The 18,876-nt window shown below is 40.5% G+C and overlaps 1 protein-coding gene across 3 annotated transcripts in view; it reads left to right on the top strand.

Moving 5' to 3' along the window:
* The window catches only part of LOC149156822 (protein SIEL-like), a 281,782-nt gene that overhangs the window by 185,525 nt on the left and 77,381 nt on the right, over positions 1-18,876 (top strand). For all 3 annotated transcript variants that reach the window (XM_089438630.1, XM_089438631.1, XM_089438632.1), the window contains one exon: positions 10,266-10,355. In XM_089438630.1, the coding sequence (XP_089294756.1) occupies positions 10,266-10,355 (90 nt within the window). The remainder of the gene's footprint in view (positions 1-10,265; positions 10,356-18,876) is intronic.

The following is an 18,876-nucleotide window of genomic DNA, read 5'->3' on the forward strand; positions in this document are numbered from 1 at the left end:
CCCCAATGCGGGGAAACCCTTTGATCAAATCTTCTTTTATCTTCAATAGTTCAACAGAGAGAGATAGTACAAAATCAGAATTCTGTAATTTTATATCAGCAACAACAAACCTAGATCAGCAAAGTCAAACTTGGTCAAACGAGTTGAAATTGACTTCCAATATGCTTGGTCAATCAACTAGCCCTTGAACAGCCTGAAGAAACAACCCTTGAATAGCCCCAAAAACACAGTCAAACTGCTGTTGACTGAAGTCAACATGTTGCCCAAAACTAGGGCAGCCAACGCTAGTCAAACCTGTGGACGGATTGCCTCGATTTTTTGTGCCAAAATCTGCGGCCTGCCTAGGAGAGGCAGCCACACCAAAACCGCATCCTTGATGAGTCAACGCTTGGTCAGCTGCCTCAATCAAACTCGGTCAATGCAGTCAACAATTTCTGCGTCCTCTTTCAGTGTGCGTCTTCTTGCTTCCCACGTGTGAGAGATCCTCTTGCTTGTGTATACCCAATCATATAAGGAGAGAGAGAAGAATGAGAGATGATGAGATGATTTGAAATGAATCAATCTCACTTGTATTTATATGATTTGTGCCACACATTTAGTTGTTGGCCGACCTTGACAATTTGTCAAGTAATTACAAATAAATTCATATCTCCATAAATACTTGTCGGAATTGGATGATCTTTAGATCGATCATACACCTCTTGACAAGAGGAATCTAGTAAAAATATCAGCTGCCATAAATGAGGTGACCCACATGGAGTTTGGCCCTAGTTGCCAATTTTAACACAAACAAACTCAAATGCCACAACAATACTACTTTGCATAGCGAAATCTACACACATTAGTGAATCAACTAGTGCACATGACAATTTTTAACTTTTCAAACCCACTACATGTTATATTACAAACTAGAATACAACAGTCTTAGGGCTCCTGTACCAAGGATCTTGGCCCTTACATACAACCCTGATACAAGGACACAATTAGGGCTTGGTGTCAGTCACTTTGACCACCAATCTACCTTGAACAAGGCACACTTGATCTACTTTATTATGTGGCGCCCCACAGCCCTTTCAATCCACATGCCCTGAACACATTCGGCGGGTCTGCTTGCCTCCCAACTGCTGATCACTCCAGCCAGCCACTATCAATGATCACAACTCCTTTTGTGTCACTGAACTTTGGCTCATCGATTTGCCCACTAGTAGCCCTCCTGCTCCATTAGGATGACTGATCATTAGGTCTTCTAGAATAGCCTACTTTTCACTGAAGTCTGTCCATCTGCAATTTCTGAACTAGGGCTCCAACAACCTGCCTTCTAACAATCCATGGCTCCTTTCATAATCCTGTACTTGAGGTCTTCAAACATTGCATCCTGCATATGAAGATCACTGTTCACAACTTCGTTTGTGAATAATGCTCTCTCTTCCAGGTCTGCCCACTTGTGAACAATGTTGTCACATCGGATTGGTGGTCCTAGGGCCTCCAAAAATGCCCTACCTCTCTGACATATCAGATGCTCGCACTTCCTGCACTGGCCACTTGAAGTGATTCTGGATGCTCCAGAATGCTGCACCTAGGGCACACAAAATTGCCCTACTTCTGTGACACGTGGGCCTCTTCTATCACTATTCTTAGGGCCTGAATCTGCCCACATACAGTCAGTCCTTGGATTGATATAGGGCTTCAATCATATTGCTGTTCCAAACTCTCAAACTGACCTCCAATACTTCATTATATGCCTTCTCTAGCCTTCCTTTATCCACGCCAACAACTGCTTAAACTTTTGTCCAACTCAGTCATACTTATGTGCATGAGTTAGGGTACTCACGACCCTCTTTGGGATTTGTTGACACCTAGAAACCCTTGCACAAATACACTCAGGTCTGCGGCCCTCATGTAGGGATAAACACGTGTCAACACCATAACTAGGGTCTCGACCCTTCTACTCATGAACATATATGACCGAGTTATTTAACCTCTTGGACAGACCCAACCTGGGGCAGTGTATTCTTGGAAGGAAGCCCTAGCTAGGGCTCAAACAATTTCTGTCCTAAACCTTTAGGACGGCTCCTCCATCTCCTTGCATCTAAGTAACCGGATTCGTTATATAGGGGCCACATGTCCGAATCCTGCGAATCGGACACGATTCGCTGGGGATTCGAATCCCAAAAGGGGACACGTCGTGTCCTAACGGGATTCATATGAATCCCGTTAGGACACAATGTGTCTCGATTCTGGGATTCGAATCCCCTAAATTGAAACCCGCACTCTTAAAAAGGCATTGTTCCTTATGTGTTTTACCATATTTCTCTTTCAGTTTTGCATACTTTGAGCTGTGGGAAGAGTGGTTGAAGGTAAAGACAAAGATGTGGGATGTCTTTCCTGATGATATGGGTCTAGACAGCAGTGTTGAGTTGGCATTGGCCAACATGGATCTCAATGATCCAGTGCTAGAGCCTGTTAGATTTGATAATGGTGATATTTTAGAGGGGTCATCCTCCACACCAGCAGATGCAGAGGCGACTATGGATACAGGGGAGGAGGAGGATGCAGAGGAGAGCAGTGGTGACCATGATGATGAGGACATTGATGCTGATTCTGATGATGACTCTGAGGATTGATGACTCATGAGTCATGGGCTACCTATTGCCTTGAGGCTTGTATACCTGTAGTTGTTTTATATTTTCTATTTCTATTTGCCATTGGCATTGCACCAACACTACCTATGTAACACATTTTGATTTGATGACTTAATGAGAAAACTACTGCGGTCAGTGTGTTTATCTTACTATCTTGTAGTTGTAAGTTGTCTTTCATTTATGAATCATGATTTATGTGACCACTGACATGTATTTGAATTTTGTATGTACTATGCATGCTATAGATGAAGATCTATGTTTGAAATCAATGAATTTGTATCATTAATTAGAATTTGTGTAAGAAATATCTAATTTTTAATATATATATATATATATATTTTTTTTTTTTTTTCTTAAATCTATATATATATATATATATATATATTTTTAATAAAATAATATATAACGAATCCTACGTGTCCTGTTCTGGGGGGTCAACGTGTCCGAATCCGACACTCGAATCTCCGTATCCTATGAATCCCGAATCCCCGTGTCAGGTGACTTAGCCTTGCATTCAATCAACATGAGGAACCAGATTAGGCACACCTTATTTCAAATGTCTTGCTGTACGTTTTATGCCACTGTTCTTGTGCATAGACCATGAGTCCTTCAGCCTCTTTTAGGATACCTGTTCCATCTACAGGTGTACCCTAAACTCAGCCTCCAAAACTCCTTGTACCTGTGCAAAACCCGTCTCACAAACCCTATGCGCTGGACCTTTAGCTTGTGTGGCTGCACTTCTGCAATAGATCAGGGATCTCGACCTTCTAAGACAGAGCTTATGCCTCTCCTAATCACAGGTTGCAGGGTCTCGGCCCTATTCTAAGGATCTCCATATCTGCGGCCTGATCTTGTGAGGGTTTCACACCATCTTATGCACAGATCTTCTCCTCCAAGCTCAGCCTACAGTTCCTCCTTCATGGCCAAACCAGATCTAGGGAGACAGAACCATCCTTGTGCTTGTTCCACGCTTGGCTTGGCACCTTAGGTCTGCGGCACCTGAGACTTTCCCTCCTCTTGACGAATGCACTTGAGATATATCAGATTTAGGCCTTCTCTAGTAGCCCTATTGTTGGAAAACTGATTAGGGCAGCATATTTAACTTATCATTTTCTTTCTTTGACATTTACTTGTGATTTAGGTTCCTTTTAACTTGATTATGTTAATGTTCTCTTCATCAAATAAATGCCAAACACAATAAAGATCACATGAACACAGAATATAGGCTCCATGGTAGGGGAAAGCCCCTCCAACAGGGGAAAACCCAAAAGAACTTCTCTTCTTATCAACTTCAAGGGAGATTTCCAAGACCAAACTTTAGAGCAGGGCTCCCATCAAGTCGACCAGCCTGCCTTCCCACACAAATGGAGTAGATATTCTTCAAGATGAGGCTCTCCTAGCCTTACAGTTCTGCAACTCTTCTTTGTAACCTTGGATCTGAAACTTCTTGCATATATATATACTGTCAAAGAAGAAATAACAGAGATTTTTATGCTTCAGATTTCTCCTTTATTGTCAGCTCTTCTAGCCCTCTTCGCACCTATAGTCTTGGCCGCAGATCAGATAGAAAACTCGTACTTTCTCTTGATCCAAATGAAGTTGTGTATCCTCTTTTGTATAGCTGTCCAAGTGGCTCAAATAGCCCTCTCTAGGCTGACATGAGCAGGGCTGGCTGTCTTGACTGATGGAGCCCTTTAGACTCTTATAATTACAAAAATAATTTTCTTTTCTTTAATACAAGAGCCTAAAAGGGTCTTTTACATAATTACAATGACCAAGACTTAAGGCAAAGACCTAGAAGCATACAATGGATGCTTGACCTATTGACCAAATGACATAAGCATGAAACCCATGCTTTATAAATAACTTTTCTTTTACATTTTCTTTCTTGATCAATACATAAGAATTACATCATGATATGAAGATCGATGCTAGTTACATCATGATATGAATTACAACATGATATGCTAGAAAACAATTATGAAGACTGATACTAGTTACATTTTCAACACTCCCTCTTAACTAGGGAGGTTTTTATAATTGTTCAACTGATAGTAGATACAAGGATGACGTCAATTTGAGGTGTTCCAAGAAGATTACAACATCATATCTAATGCTAGATACTATCAAGGCCAAAAACTGCCAAGGTATTAATCAAGTGTCATCAAGGCTACCTGCCAAGACACTAACTCAATAAGGACTAAGGTGTCATCAAGGCAACTTGCCACTATAGGTACCATCATGCTATAACCTTGGTATCAATCCAACTGGATATAGATACTATCTAGGCCTCCATACCAAGACACCAACCCTCACAGGGATCTAGGTATCATCAAGGTCAAGATATCAACACTAAAACAAAGCTCCATACCATCAAGATCAAGATACCCTCCCACACCAGGATCTAAACATCATCAAGGCCAAACTATAACTGAGATCTCAATACCAACTAGGCCAAGATGTCCTATCAAGTACCATCATACAGGCATGCAGCCTAAGGTACTCATATCTCCGCCTCAATGAAATCAATCCAAGCATGCTTATCAAATATTCAAACTTCTCAGGGAGAGATCAACACTTCAACTACTTGTTCATCCATTCGAACATACTATAGCTCCATGACCCCAACTAGTATCAAACTTCCAATAGATTGGTTCTTTCTATCAATATGCTAGCATAAAATCTGGGGTCCTCAACTATTCTGATGCTGCTTAGGTCATCACAATATCCAAAAAAATCTTGACAAAAGCTTCCTTTTCCAATCTTCTCAAGCAACACTAAAATCAGCCCTGGCAACTTCTAAAAAACAACCAAGTCTTGTTCACGACTTATCAAACACGAATAACCATTAGCAGTGCTTTAGCCATTCTTCGATCTCATTCTTTCGTTATGTCCTTTACAAGACGTACGACTGCATGACATATGAAGCAAATAATCATGTCTTGCCTCTCAACTTTGTGGAGGATATACACTTTCCTTCATCCAGTGCCCTCTCAACTTGGGAGATAAGTCTTGTTAAATTTTGCAGATTTAAAATTTAATTTTTGAGATCATAAACCATAGAAGACAGTCAATGAACAACAAGACACAGGATTTGGTCCAAGACTAGGGAAAAACCCACAACAAGACACAGGATTTGGTCCAAGACCAGGGAAAAACCCCACTATGGGGGAAACCCTTTTTAAAATGCTCTCCTATTAGATCGTTTTCAAATATTCAGCAGAGATATATAGTCAAAGTATAAAACCCCTTTTACAAATAACAGTAGTAACAACCCTTTTTAATATGAAAACTTCAAAATACCACCACAAGGCTCCAAAGGCTTCCAAAACAAGAGCAGTAGACACAAGTGCGTGAACAAAGTGCACAAGTACGGGAGCTAAATACTGAGAGCAATATTATCCAAATGCACGATCAAAATGCTATGGAAGTGAGGGCAATATACCAACAATCAAACTCTAGTGCGAAAGCAATATCAAGAATAGAATATCTCTGGAGCGAGATCAATACAAGAGCTAAATACTTCTGGTGTGAGAGAAATACCAACTACAATAATACTTCTCTGGAGAGAGAGCATTAACAATAGCAAATAACAAAAGCAGAAACCACTGGTGCGAGAGATGAACAAGAGCTTTGAGATACAAGAGCTAAATACTTTTGGTGTGAGAGAAATACCAACTGCAATAATACTTCTCTGGAGAGAGAGCATTAGCAATAGCAAATAACAAAAGCAGAAACCACTGGTGCGAGAGATGAACGAGAGCTTTGAGATCTGTCAATAGATCTGCCAAACAATAGATCTACCAGATAATATATCGGCCAAACATTAGATCTGCTAGATAATAGATTTGCCAAACAAAAGATCTGCCAGATAATAGATCTGCCAAACAATAGATCTGCCAAACATTAGATCTGCCAGATAATAAATTTGCCAATGATGATAAGAGATTTGCAAATCTGCAATAGATCTGCTACTGATAATAAGAGATCTGCTACTGATAATAAGAGATCTGCCAATGATGATAAGGGATCTGCAATAGATCTGCTATTAATAATAAGAGATCTTCCAGTGATGATAAGAGTTCTGCGAATCTGCAACAGATCTACTACTGATAATAAGAGAGATAAATTACTGATGCAAGGGATTGATCATCAATGCGAGAGCTAGATCACCAAAGTGAGAGAGAGAGAACTCGATGTATTGCAAATGAAGGCTTCTCTTCAATATATATAAATTTTTGAGGAAAAATCGCTTCCTTGAATTAAGTGTTTTGGAAGCTCCTAGAGTGATTCGTTCGAATTAGATAACTTAAGTGATTTTATTTTGCACATGTCTAATTGAATCACTTAAGTGATTTTATTTTGCACATGTCTAATTGCTCTATAAAATATTTTTGAAATAACTTTTGCTCTTATGAAAAATACTTTGCTCTTGAGAAATAATTTGCTTCAAGGGTGAAAGGGGTTAATCACATAAAGTGATTTCTAGGGAAATTTCTCCCTAGTTGCCCAAAAATTCAACACTCCCTCTCAACTAGGGAGGAATTTCCATCAATAAAGCCAAAACTGCTGTACCTGTCAAATCATCATGACTCATGCTGAACATTCTCGAATCTAAAGAAGAGTACTCATGGTAGGGGAGCTACTGCTACCACCCTGAATCCAAGCTCAACCAAATAAAGGTTAAGAATCCACAATAACTTAGCTCAAAGGCTAGGAATCCATGTTGTTCAAGAACACCAACATCTATGCTCTTCAAGAAAATCAACATCTTTGAACTTGGGTGAGATACAACTTACCATGACTAGTAAGGATCACCATCCGATCTCAAGTAGCCAACACCCATTGGCCAGATGGGTGGGAAACAAGATGCATGACTGGGGCATACTCCTGATTGGAGGCCCCTCATCCCTAGGAGCTCACTAGCTCAATTCGTCATCCTAGGGAGCTCAACCAAGGGGGAAGAGAACACATCTCAGTGTGCTTGATCAACTGGGTCCCAAACCTCGAAGAGGTAAATCCCTTAATCCAAGCATATCTCTGAAGACTAGAAATTTCTTCTTGGACAGTGCTTTGGTAAGTGTATCAACAATCTACTCATCGATTTGAATATGGTGGAGTCTCACTGCTCCTCTCTGTACCATGTCTCAAATGAAATGATATCTGATTTCAATGTGCTTGGATCTACCATGAAATACAAGATTCTCGGACAATAGGATCCCACTCATATTATCACAAAATATCATTATAGTATTCAAGACTTGTTCAAATAACCCTCCAAAGAGTTTTCTTAACTAGACAACTTCACAACTAGCTAAGCTAGCAACAATATACTCAGTGTTTGCAGAATTGACATCAACTGATTTTTGTTTCTTGCTCATCCAAGAGATCATGGCAGATCCCAAACTGAAACAACATCTTGAAGTGCTTTTTCTGTCCATAATGTTTCCTGCCCAATCAACATCAATATAAGCATGCAACTTTATGTTGCCAACAGTATATCGAAGATCGAAATTAATTGTCCCATGCAAATATCTAAGCACATGCTTAGCAGCAACCCGGTGATTATGTAAAGGCTTGGTCATGAATTGACTGAAGGTGTTTACACCATAGCAAATATCAGGATGAGTGTTCACTGTTGAAATTTCTAAGTATTACCTGTTAGAAATTTTATCTGTATTCTCTGGTTTATTTCGCCTACTTGTTTAATTACTTAACAAGTTATTTAACCATATAAACATTGAAATAAACACAATATAGTCCCAACCATCTATAGATCAACCATTGAAAGGCATAGACAAACACACAAGGGACACCGTTATTTTTGGACAATCGTCCCCGGCAAAAACCCAACTTGGGAAAACCAGTGCAACAGTCCTGAGGGTTTTATTATTAAGAAACTTTTCTTGAGTACACATGGTGTCAAGCTGGCTCACCCGAAAGTGATAAAAAATCTGGTAGTAATACCTCTCTTCGGAAGCAGATATTCAGAAAGTTTGCCCCACGAAACCCTCTCCAACACAATCTAAAGCACTGCGTCAGCCCTCGTGGCCTCTGCGTCAGCTTGAAACCCTCTGCGTCAGCCCTCTGAGGCTCTGCACAACCTCTCTAGCCCTCCGCGTCACTCCTGCAGCCTTTGCATGGATGACGCAGGCCCTTCTAGCCTTTGCGCAGTCACTGCTGGCCTCTGCGTGGCTCCCTCTAGCTCTGCGTCTGCCTCTCTGCCTCTGCACTGGTCTTCCGGCACTATCTCTACCTCTCTGCCTCGTACTCATTGCCCCTCGCTGCAACACTGATCACTGGTTCGATTTTTCTTAGCAAACCCTGCTCTAGAAAATCGAATTGATTGATCACTCTGGTGTATCTCCAACTGAACCTCAAGCCTCCTCTTATATTTTTTCTGTTGAGTCTTCAACGACTGAGATTACATCTCTAATCAATGGCTAAGATTAGATTACATCTTTAGAAGAGGATATAAATTCCATTGTATATATCCTTCCATGTTTGTTTTGATATTTGTATATGCCTTTTTGTAAATATATGATGTAGTTTGCAATAAAAAAGTATTATGGCCTAACATAATGAACTCTCAAAAGCATCCTGTCATTTTTTTGGCATGCTAAACCAGTTAGAAATCAGCAGAGATTCAGCTGAATCATGATCCTGGTCAAATTTCTGTACTGAAAGATCTGATTCTGCTACTTTGTCAAAGGTGGTTAAAAATGTATCTTGGGGAAATACTTGGGAAAAAGTTGGGATGATTCAACAAAAATTGGCAAGCATTAAAAATGCAAAATAATCTTTTTATCCAATTAGTTTAATATATGAACTTACTGCAATTAGTATGTCTTTTATAAGAGAAATTTTGCAGCATGATTTTTTCAAATTTTTATTAAATCATGTATTTTTCTTTTTCTTTTCCAATTTCTAGTTTGGGGATGAACTTGGGGAAAAACTGAAAATCACTGATAAATCGATATTTTTTGCAACAAAAGTGCACACACATACTATTTCACTGTGATTAATTAAACTTGTAGACACAAGGAGAATATACGCTCAAAAGTTGATACTGAATTATTCTTCTAGCAGGTTGAACTTTACATTCAAGATTTTAATGCACCTTATTTCTTATGTATGTCACTTGTGAATGAGATAGATTCTCTGTCAATTTCTCATTCTCACTGTCATTGACCATAAACTTGTAGGCACTTAGCAAATGGAGAATATATGCTGAGAAGTTAATATTTCCTTATTCCTCGAGCAGGCTGTACATTTGAGTTTATAATGCAACTTGTTTCTTATATTTGTCACTTGTGAATGAGATAGATTCTCTCACATTCTCACTAAATCATTGACCATCTATTTACCTGATGGTTAACTGTGGTAGCTGATTCTTGTCATATGCTTATAACCTAAAAATATTAAACTGAAAGTGTATTGTATAATTTGTTGACTTTTGTAGCTCAACCAAGACATAGTAGATGATTGAAGAATATCTAGAATTGTTCCTGCATAGGCAGCATATACCAAGTAATTCAGCTGGGAATATTTAGTTGGTGAATAAGACCTTGCTTTGTGTTGAAGTGTGACTGGTCTTTGATGGTTGATCTTTCTTGACTGCAGGATGAGCAAGATATTATCTCTGTTATGTATTGCATGGGCAAAAGCCATGGCACATATATCTTGTGCTCTGCGAATGAATTTGTACAACAGGTTTACATTCACTTTCCTCTTGTATGCTCAGTATTTTAGCCACTGGTGTTTTTCACTCACAACACTTTTAGGTGGTTAAGTTTTATGACTTATAAATTTTCTTCCAGAGTTTCAGTTTTCTGATCTATCCAATTAGAAAATGTTCATAGCTGGGGTTTTCTAGGTTCCTTTTTGTCAAGACAAAAATTCATATGCTTGTTTTCTGCAAGTATTAAAATTATTCCAAGGATTCCCGTTTTGAAAAATGATTGTGTTCAACATAGCTGAAGTTGTTCTACTTGTATCAATTCCTGAACTCTATCTTGCTATGAGCTGTACGACTTGAAATCTATACATACTAATAGAAGCTGGGGAGATGGGCCACCTTCTAAGCATTCTATAACCAAGAAATTGACCAAATCATCCATTTCATTTGAATCTTGCTTGTTGCTGCCTACATACCATAGTCGATTGGAATTGTGTCAAAAACAAATTTTTTCGTTAGATGTTATTTCATATTTAGCAAAACATTCTCACATGCAAGATTTATGTACGGATCCAGTATTCATGGAAAACTCAAAATATTTCTTTATTACGTTAAAATGAAATTAAATATTAACACAAATGAGCTGAAATCAGCATCCTATGCTCTTAAATTCTGAAATATTGATAAGCATCTTAGTCTGAGACTTAAATATTAGTTGTGCCCAATATGTGTTGTAATGTCAAGTTTGTGGTCCAAATAGGCTAGCTCAGGACTTAGATTTTGTGTGGGGGAAACTCAAGTGATTTGAATGAACCGTCAATAAATGTTACCTTTGATTGATTCTTTAATCTCCTTCTCGGGGATGAGAAGGTGGGGGGCGTTAGTTTCTTTTGCACCTAGATTCAGATTCAGTGCCCAATAAAATATGCTCAAAACAGGAAATAAAATTCAGGTCTGTTTTTTATACACTAAACACACTGGATTTTTGGACATGCACAGCAGAAGTAAAAACAACAATGAAACCAAACACATAAATAGTAGGACACATTTACCTCGGAAACTCTTGTTGCCGCAAAATCTAGCAGACCTTGGAGAGGGGTACCCTACAAGGTTATCACTAGACTAAGTGACAACAATGGGGTGATGGCCCACTGTCACCACAACCAAAACCCCCTTGCTCTTTATGGATTGTCATCAATGGGAGGAGTCTCTGTATAAGGTCACCTATAAGGGATATTCTAGGTATAAAGGTATAAGATGACCAAGAGGCTTCTAATGGAAAGATGCAACTTAAGTACAAGGCTCCAATCAATGAATGAAGACAATTCACTCTCCTTAGAGATGTCAAATTTGTGAACCACAAGACCTAGGGCTTGATTAATAGGTTGAGATTTCGGATGGCCAAAGGTCAAGGTGTAGATAAAGGGTTTCCAACAATGTATTCAGCAAGGATATGGCACATGAAACCATCAAGAAGCCCCCAAGTTGAAGCTAAATCCAAACTAGGGTTTTGACTTAGGGCAAACAACTAGGCAAGCGAAATTATGGACAAAATCGGAATGAATGCTTACCAAAGGGGAATGATTTTGAGGCAACCACTCCACCCTGTTGATTTTGGGTAGCATTAGATGTGCTCTAGTTCTAAAATTTTGTGGAGGGACTAGAACTCATGAGATCTCCAAGACCCAAAAATTGTTTGGAGAAATTCCACCCGGATGAGGAGTTATTAAAATAATTAATATTTTTAATGTGTTCCTAAGTCTAAACTTAGGAAAATAATGGGTATTAATAAAGATATGGGTGAGAAGCTTCTAAGAGACGAGGATCAAGTTTGTTTTAATCTTAGCCGTTGATTAGAGACTTAATCTCGGCCGTTGATTCATCAATAGGAAAAGTATAAGAAAAGACTTGAGAGTCATTTGGAGATACACTGGGCAAATATTCAGTAACCTGAGGGAAATCGATTCTCAAGGAGGAGTTCGATTTCAGAGGGAGAGTTGTAGGGTGAAGGAAGAGGGAGAGCTCTGACGCAGTGACGTAGAGGGAGAGCTCTGACGCAGTGTAGCAGTGACGCAACTCCTAGAGGAGGTGACGCAATTCCAGTGCAGAGCTTGGAGTAGCCATCATTGCCTAGCACCAGGAACAACGCAGTCACCTGTGGGGTTTGTTCATCTGTCTCTGGAGAGAGGTACTTTTGCCGGGTTTATTCTCTATTGGGTGATCTGGATTTGGCACCCTAGTTGTATTAATAAATCTTCTTAATAATACAAACCCTCTATATGCTGCATCGATTTTCCCGAATTGGGTTTTTCCAGGGACAATTGTTCAAAAACAACTATGTTGATGTGATTGATTCTTGTGCTTGTATATCACTGCTATTTTCTCTATGTAATTATGTGATAATTGCTGTAGAATTTATTTTAATGTTTACTGAAGAGTGTCGTGAATAACTTATTGTGGGAAATAAGTAGGAGAAATAAATCAGTTACTGCAGTAGAATTTCGTGTTAGAAATTTTCACATGGTATCAGAGTAGAGATCAGGCAACATGATTGAAGAATCTACTATGATTCAGGAGCTTGATGCTGTGGCATCAACTCAGAGGGACTCACGCAGATCTCCAGAGAAAGAAGAGAGCACGAAGGATATGGATCATGATTATTCTATTTTAGCTTCCAGACTGGTAGAAGAAGTCGCGTGCCTAGCAAGTTCTGCCTCCTCTGAGGTTTGGTATATAGATAGTGGAGCTTCTTGGCATATGACAGGAATACGAGAATGTTTTTCAAATTATCAGGAAGAAAGGATGAACTTCCAGATCACCATGGGAAATAAGTCAAAATGTACCCTCGTAGGAAGAGGTACTGTAGTCTTTCAAATAAAAGCAGGGGATCGACTTTGAGCAACCAATGTGCTACATGTGCCAGGATTGGGGATGAACTTACTCTCTGTATCTCAGCTTCAAAACAAGGGCTATGACGTTTTCTTCATTAAAGAGAAAGTATATGTCAAACACCTGAGTTGGAAAAAGAAGGCCCAGATTGGAGTCAGAAGTAACAGGCTGTATAGATTACAGTTATAATCTCCAATGGCACTGATAGGCAACAATGGGGAAAAAGATTTGAATGAACTATGGCACAGGAGGATGGGACACTTACACCATGGGGCTCTAAGAATTCTCGGGAGAACAGTATCAGGAGTTCCAGAATTAAGTACCAAACGAGATGATGTATGCAGAGGATGCGCACTAGGCAAGTACGCCAAGGAAGCATTTTTTAGAAGCAACAATAGGGCTAAGAGTGTTCTGGGATTGATACACTCAGATATCTGCGGATCCATGTCCACAAAAACTCTTAGTTGTGTCGAATACCTCGTCACCTTCATTGATGACCATTCCAGAAAGACTTGGATCTACTTTCTAAAAACCAAGGATGATGTTTTCGGTCGATTCAAAGAGTTTAAGGCTCTAGTTGAGAATCTGATAGGAAAGAAGATAAAGATATTGCGCTTAGACAATGGTGGAAAATACATCGACAAGGACTTCACTGATTTTTGCGCAAGGGAGGGCATCAGAGGGGAGTGGACAACCCCCTATAATCCGGAGTAGAATGGAGTAGCAGAAAGGAAGAACTGGACTATTGTTGAAGCAGCGAGGGCGATGTTGTATGATCAGGATATGCCCAAGTTTCTATGGGCAGAAGCATGCAACACGACAGTGTATGTCCAGAACAAGACTCCTCATAGGGCATTAGGTAAGATTACTCCGGAGAGTGTCTTCACTGGTAAGAAGCCTGAGGTAAGTCATTTCAGGATATTTAGGAGTTTGGCATACTGCCATGTACCCAAAGAAAAGAGGAAGAAATTAGATCAGATTGCGGAGAAAGGATATCTTGTGGGATATAGAGAGAATGCTAAGGCATATAGAGTCTATCTTCCGGGGAATAGGAAGATCGTAATTCGACGAGATGTAAAGTTCATGGAGGACAGAGCTTTCTTGAAATCCAGAGAAATGCCTTCCAGAGAGCAGTCAAAGGATGATTTGTTGGTCCAGCCTCTTCGACCAACAGAAACTAGCACTAGTATTTCTCCTAAAGGCAAAACTCCAGAGGTGGAGCCTTAGGAAGAGGAGCAGATAGATATACCCACTACCAGTGGTAGAATGAGCCGGGAACTTCAACAGATACTACGAGATGCAGAGGATTTCGTCGGGGTGCCCGGGAACGAGAAAAGGGATCATAGACAGCCAGATAGATACTAAGCCTTGGTGGCTTAGATTGGAGAACCCTCCAGTTTTCAAGAGGCCGATCAACATCAAGTATGGGTAGATGCTATGGTGGAGGAATACAGTTCCATAATGGTCAATGATGTCTGGAAAGTGGTACCTAGGCCTTAGGATAAGTCAATTGTAGGGTCGAGATGGCTCTACAAATTCAAATACACTACAGATGGCAGTGTGGAAAAATACAAAGCCAGGTTTGTGGCTAAGGAGCTTGCTCAGAAGGAAGGGATAGAATACATAGAAACCTTCGCCCCAGTAGCCAGGTATACTTTTATTAGATCCGTGATATCCCTTGGAGCACAGATGGGGTGGGAGGTTCACCAGATGGATGTCAAGGTGGCATTCTTGAATGTGGTAATAAAAGAAGTATACATTGAACAACCAAAGGGTTTTGAGACACATGAGAAGAAATCTCATGTATGCAGGTTGAAGAAAGCTCTGTATGGGCTTAAACAGGCACCTAGAGCATGGTACGGTCAAATTGATGGCTACTTGCAGAAGATGGGATTCATCAAGAGTGACGTAGATCCTAACCTCTACTATCTGGTTGTAGAGAATGAGTCTCTAATCCTGGTTTTATATGTGGATGATCTCTTTCTGACAGGCTCATCCAAGATTGCAAGGAGAACTTAGCCACAGAATTCGACATGAAGGATTTGGGACAGATGCATTATTTCCTGGGGTTGGAAGTTTGGCAGTAGAAGGGTGAAGTTTTCCTTGGGCAAGGGAGATACGCTACAAAGATTTTGAAAAGGTTCAGAATGCAGGACTATAGACCTATGGCTACTCCAATGATCACCAACTGGAAGAATATTGATGCATCCGAAGATAAAGAAGTTGATCCCACCTTGTACAGGCAGCTCATAGGGTCCCTGATGTATCTGGTCAATACCAGGCTGGACATTTGTTACGCTGTCAACACCCTCAGTCAGATCATGGTGGAACCAAAGAGGGTGCACTGGGCAACAACCAAGCATGTTCTCAGATATATACGAGGAACAATCGAGCATGGACTAATGTACACCCAAGGCAATGACATCAGGTTGAATCGGTTCACTGATGCATATTGCGTTGGAAGTTCAGTAGATCGGAAAAGTACCACTGGGTATTGTTTCAACATTGGATCATGAATGACCTCCTGGTGTAGTAGGAAACATAAATCCGTGGCTCTGAGCTCAGTTGAAGTTGAATATATGGTAGCTAGCACAACTTTGTGTGAAGCCATATGGCTTAGGAAATTGCTTGTGAATCTGGTCAGGAGAAAGATGGAGGCGACCAATATGTTGTGTGATAATCAGAGTTGCATCAAGCTCTATGAGAATCCAGTCTTTCATGATTGGTCGAAGCACATTGATATCAGGTGTCACTTTATCAGACACTGTGTCCAACGAGGGGCAGTACAGTTGAGATACACCCCAATAGGAGAATAGGTGGCAGAGATTCTCACCAATGCTTTTGGAAGAGCAAAGTTTGTTTACTTCAGGGAGAAGATGGGGATGGTGAATAATCCGTTTTAGTAGCAAAAGCAGATAGTATAAGGAGTTGCAGTGCAACAGTTAGCAGTGGCAGTGCAATGAGCAGCATATTCAGAGGGAGCTGCAGTACAGATGTAACAGTGACAGTTGCAGTGTCATGGGCAATAGTACAGGTTGCAGCAGCGCAATGGGTGAGGGGCAGTTGGCCGAGCATCAACAACGTAGAGGATCGATGTCGTGGATCAGTGTGATGCTTTTATTGGGAAGTATTGCTAGAGCACATTCCTCTCTAAGACAAAATGTTGATTTTGGGTAGCATCAGATGTTGAGTTGGGGTAGCATCGGATGTGCTCTAGCCATGAAAATTGGTGGAGAGGCTAAAGCACATGAGATCTCCAAGACCTAGAAATGGTTTGGATAGATTGTACCCGGTTTGGGAGATACTAAAATAACTAATATTTTTAATGGAGTCTAAACTTAGGAAAAATAAAATATTAATGGGTATTAATATAAAACTGGGTTAGAAGGTTCCAAAAGTCATGGATCAAGCCAAATCTAATCTTAGCCATTGATTAGAGATTTAATCTCAGCTGTTGAAGGACCAACATGAAAAGTATAAGAAGAGGCTTAAGGGTCAGTTGGAGAACACACTGAGGGAGACCAGTCAGTTTGATTTCTAGAGCAGGGTTAGCTAAGAAATTCGAACTAGTGGTCTGAAGAGCAGCAGGACGTAGTGGGCGCGGAACAGAGAGTCGGGAACAACACCAGAAGATCAACGTAGAGGTTGGAGAGGCAAACGTAGAGCCTCTCAGGCAGACATAGAGGCAGCAGATTGCGTACTCACTGGAAGGCCTGCGTGGGTGACGCAGAGGTTCAGTGCTGATGTAGAGAGGCAGGTGCTGATGCAGTGGCTTTGGGAGCTGCGTAGGGGCCAGTAAGCCTAACGCTGAGACTGGGAGAAGTGCTAGAGAATTTGTTCTCTGTTGGGTAAGTCAGTTTGGCACCCAGTTGTACTGAAGAATTGCTGAATAATAAAATCCTCCTCTGTTGCACCGGTTTTCCTGCATTGGGTTTTTCCGGGGACATTTGTCCAAAATATCTGTGTTGATGTGTTGATTCTTGTGCATGTGTTTGTCTCTGTATTATGAGGCGATATTTGCAGCGTAATTTATTTTAATGTTTATTGAAGGGTTTTGGTCAATAACTTATCGACAATATGTAGGTAAAATAAGACAGTTGTTGCAGTGATAGAATTTTCACATGGTATTAGAGCAAGTAATCAGAGAAAGGAAGGGAAAATCAACTATGAGTCGAGACCATGATGCAAATGCATCTATGTCAGAGACTCGCACATATTTTCAGAAAATTTCACAAGAGACAGTAATTTCGATTTCTCTATGTTGGCTTTCAGGCTGGAAGAAGAAGTGGCTTGTGTGACTAGCTCTACATCATCAGAGGTATGGTATATAGACAGTGGAGCCTCTTGGCATAGGACGGGAATCCGGGAATGTTTCTCAGATTATCAGGAGGAGAGGATGAACTTTCAGATCACCATGGGGAACAAAGCAAAGTGTACTCTAGTAGGGAGGGGTACCATAGTTTTTCAAATAGAAACAGGAGAGCTGTTCTGTGCTACCAATGTGTTGCATGTACTAGGGTTGGGGATGAACTTACTTTTCGTGACGCAACTTCAAGGCAAATGCTGTGACGTTTTCTTCAGCAAGGAGAAAGTATATGTCAAACACTCGAACTGGAAAAAGGAAGCGCAGATCGGGATCAAAAGTAACAGGATGTATAGACTACAACTAGAATCACCAATGGCACTAATAGGAAGTCATGGAGACAAGGACTTGAATGAACTATGGCATTGAAGAGTGGGACATTTGCACGATGGGGCTTTGAGAATTCTCAGAAGCACTGTAACAGGAGTTCCAGATCTTAGCACGGAACGAGATGATGTATGTAGAGGATGTGCTCTGGGAAAGTATGCTAAAGCAACATTTCCTAGAAGTAAAAACATGGCTAAGAGTGTACTAGGATTGATACACTTAGATATCTGCGGACCTATGTCTACTAAAGCTCTTAGTGGTGCCTAGTACTTCCTCACCTTCATTGATGACCACTCAAGGAAAACTTGGATTTATTTTCTGAAAACCAAGGACGAGGTTTTTTGTCGATTCAAAGAGTTCAAGGCTCTAGTGGAGAATCTGATTGGGAAGAAAATAAAAGTTTTGCGCTCAAATAATGGTGGAGAGTATGTCGATAAGGACTTCACTGATTTTTGCGCTAAGGAGGGCATCAAAAGAGAGTGGACAACTCCTTACAATCCGGAGCAGAATGGAGTAGCAGAAAGAAAGAACAGGACTATTGTAGAAGCAGCTAGGGCCATGATGTATGATTAGGATATGCCAAAATTCCTATGGGCAGAAGCATGCAACACAACAGTCTATGTTCAGAATAGAACTCCTCATCGAGCATTGGGCAAGATTACTCCAGAGAAAGTCTTCACAAGGAAGACACCTGAAGTCAGTCATTTCAGGATATTTGGGAGCTTAGCATATTGCCGCATACTTGAGGAAAAGAGGAAGAAGCTGGATCAAACTACAGAGAAAGGATATCTAGTGGGATATAGCGAAAACGCTAAGGCATACAGAATCTATCTTCCAGGGAGCAGGAAGGTAGTAGTTCGACGAGATGTGAAGTTATGGAGGATAGGGCTTTCAGAAAATCTCGAGAAATGCCTTCTTAAGAGCAGTCAGAAGAGGAGCCGTTGGTCAAACCTCTTCAACCAATGGAAGTAAAGAAT

This window comes from Pinus tabuliformis, chromosome 9 (genome assembly GCF_031772625.1).
Source record: "Pinus tabuliformis cultivar Carrire ecotype Pingquan chromosome 9, CPIR1, whole genome shotgun sequence".
NCBI lineage: Eukaryota > Viridiplantae > Streptophyta > Pinopsida > Pinales > Pinaceae > Pinus > Pinus tabuliformis.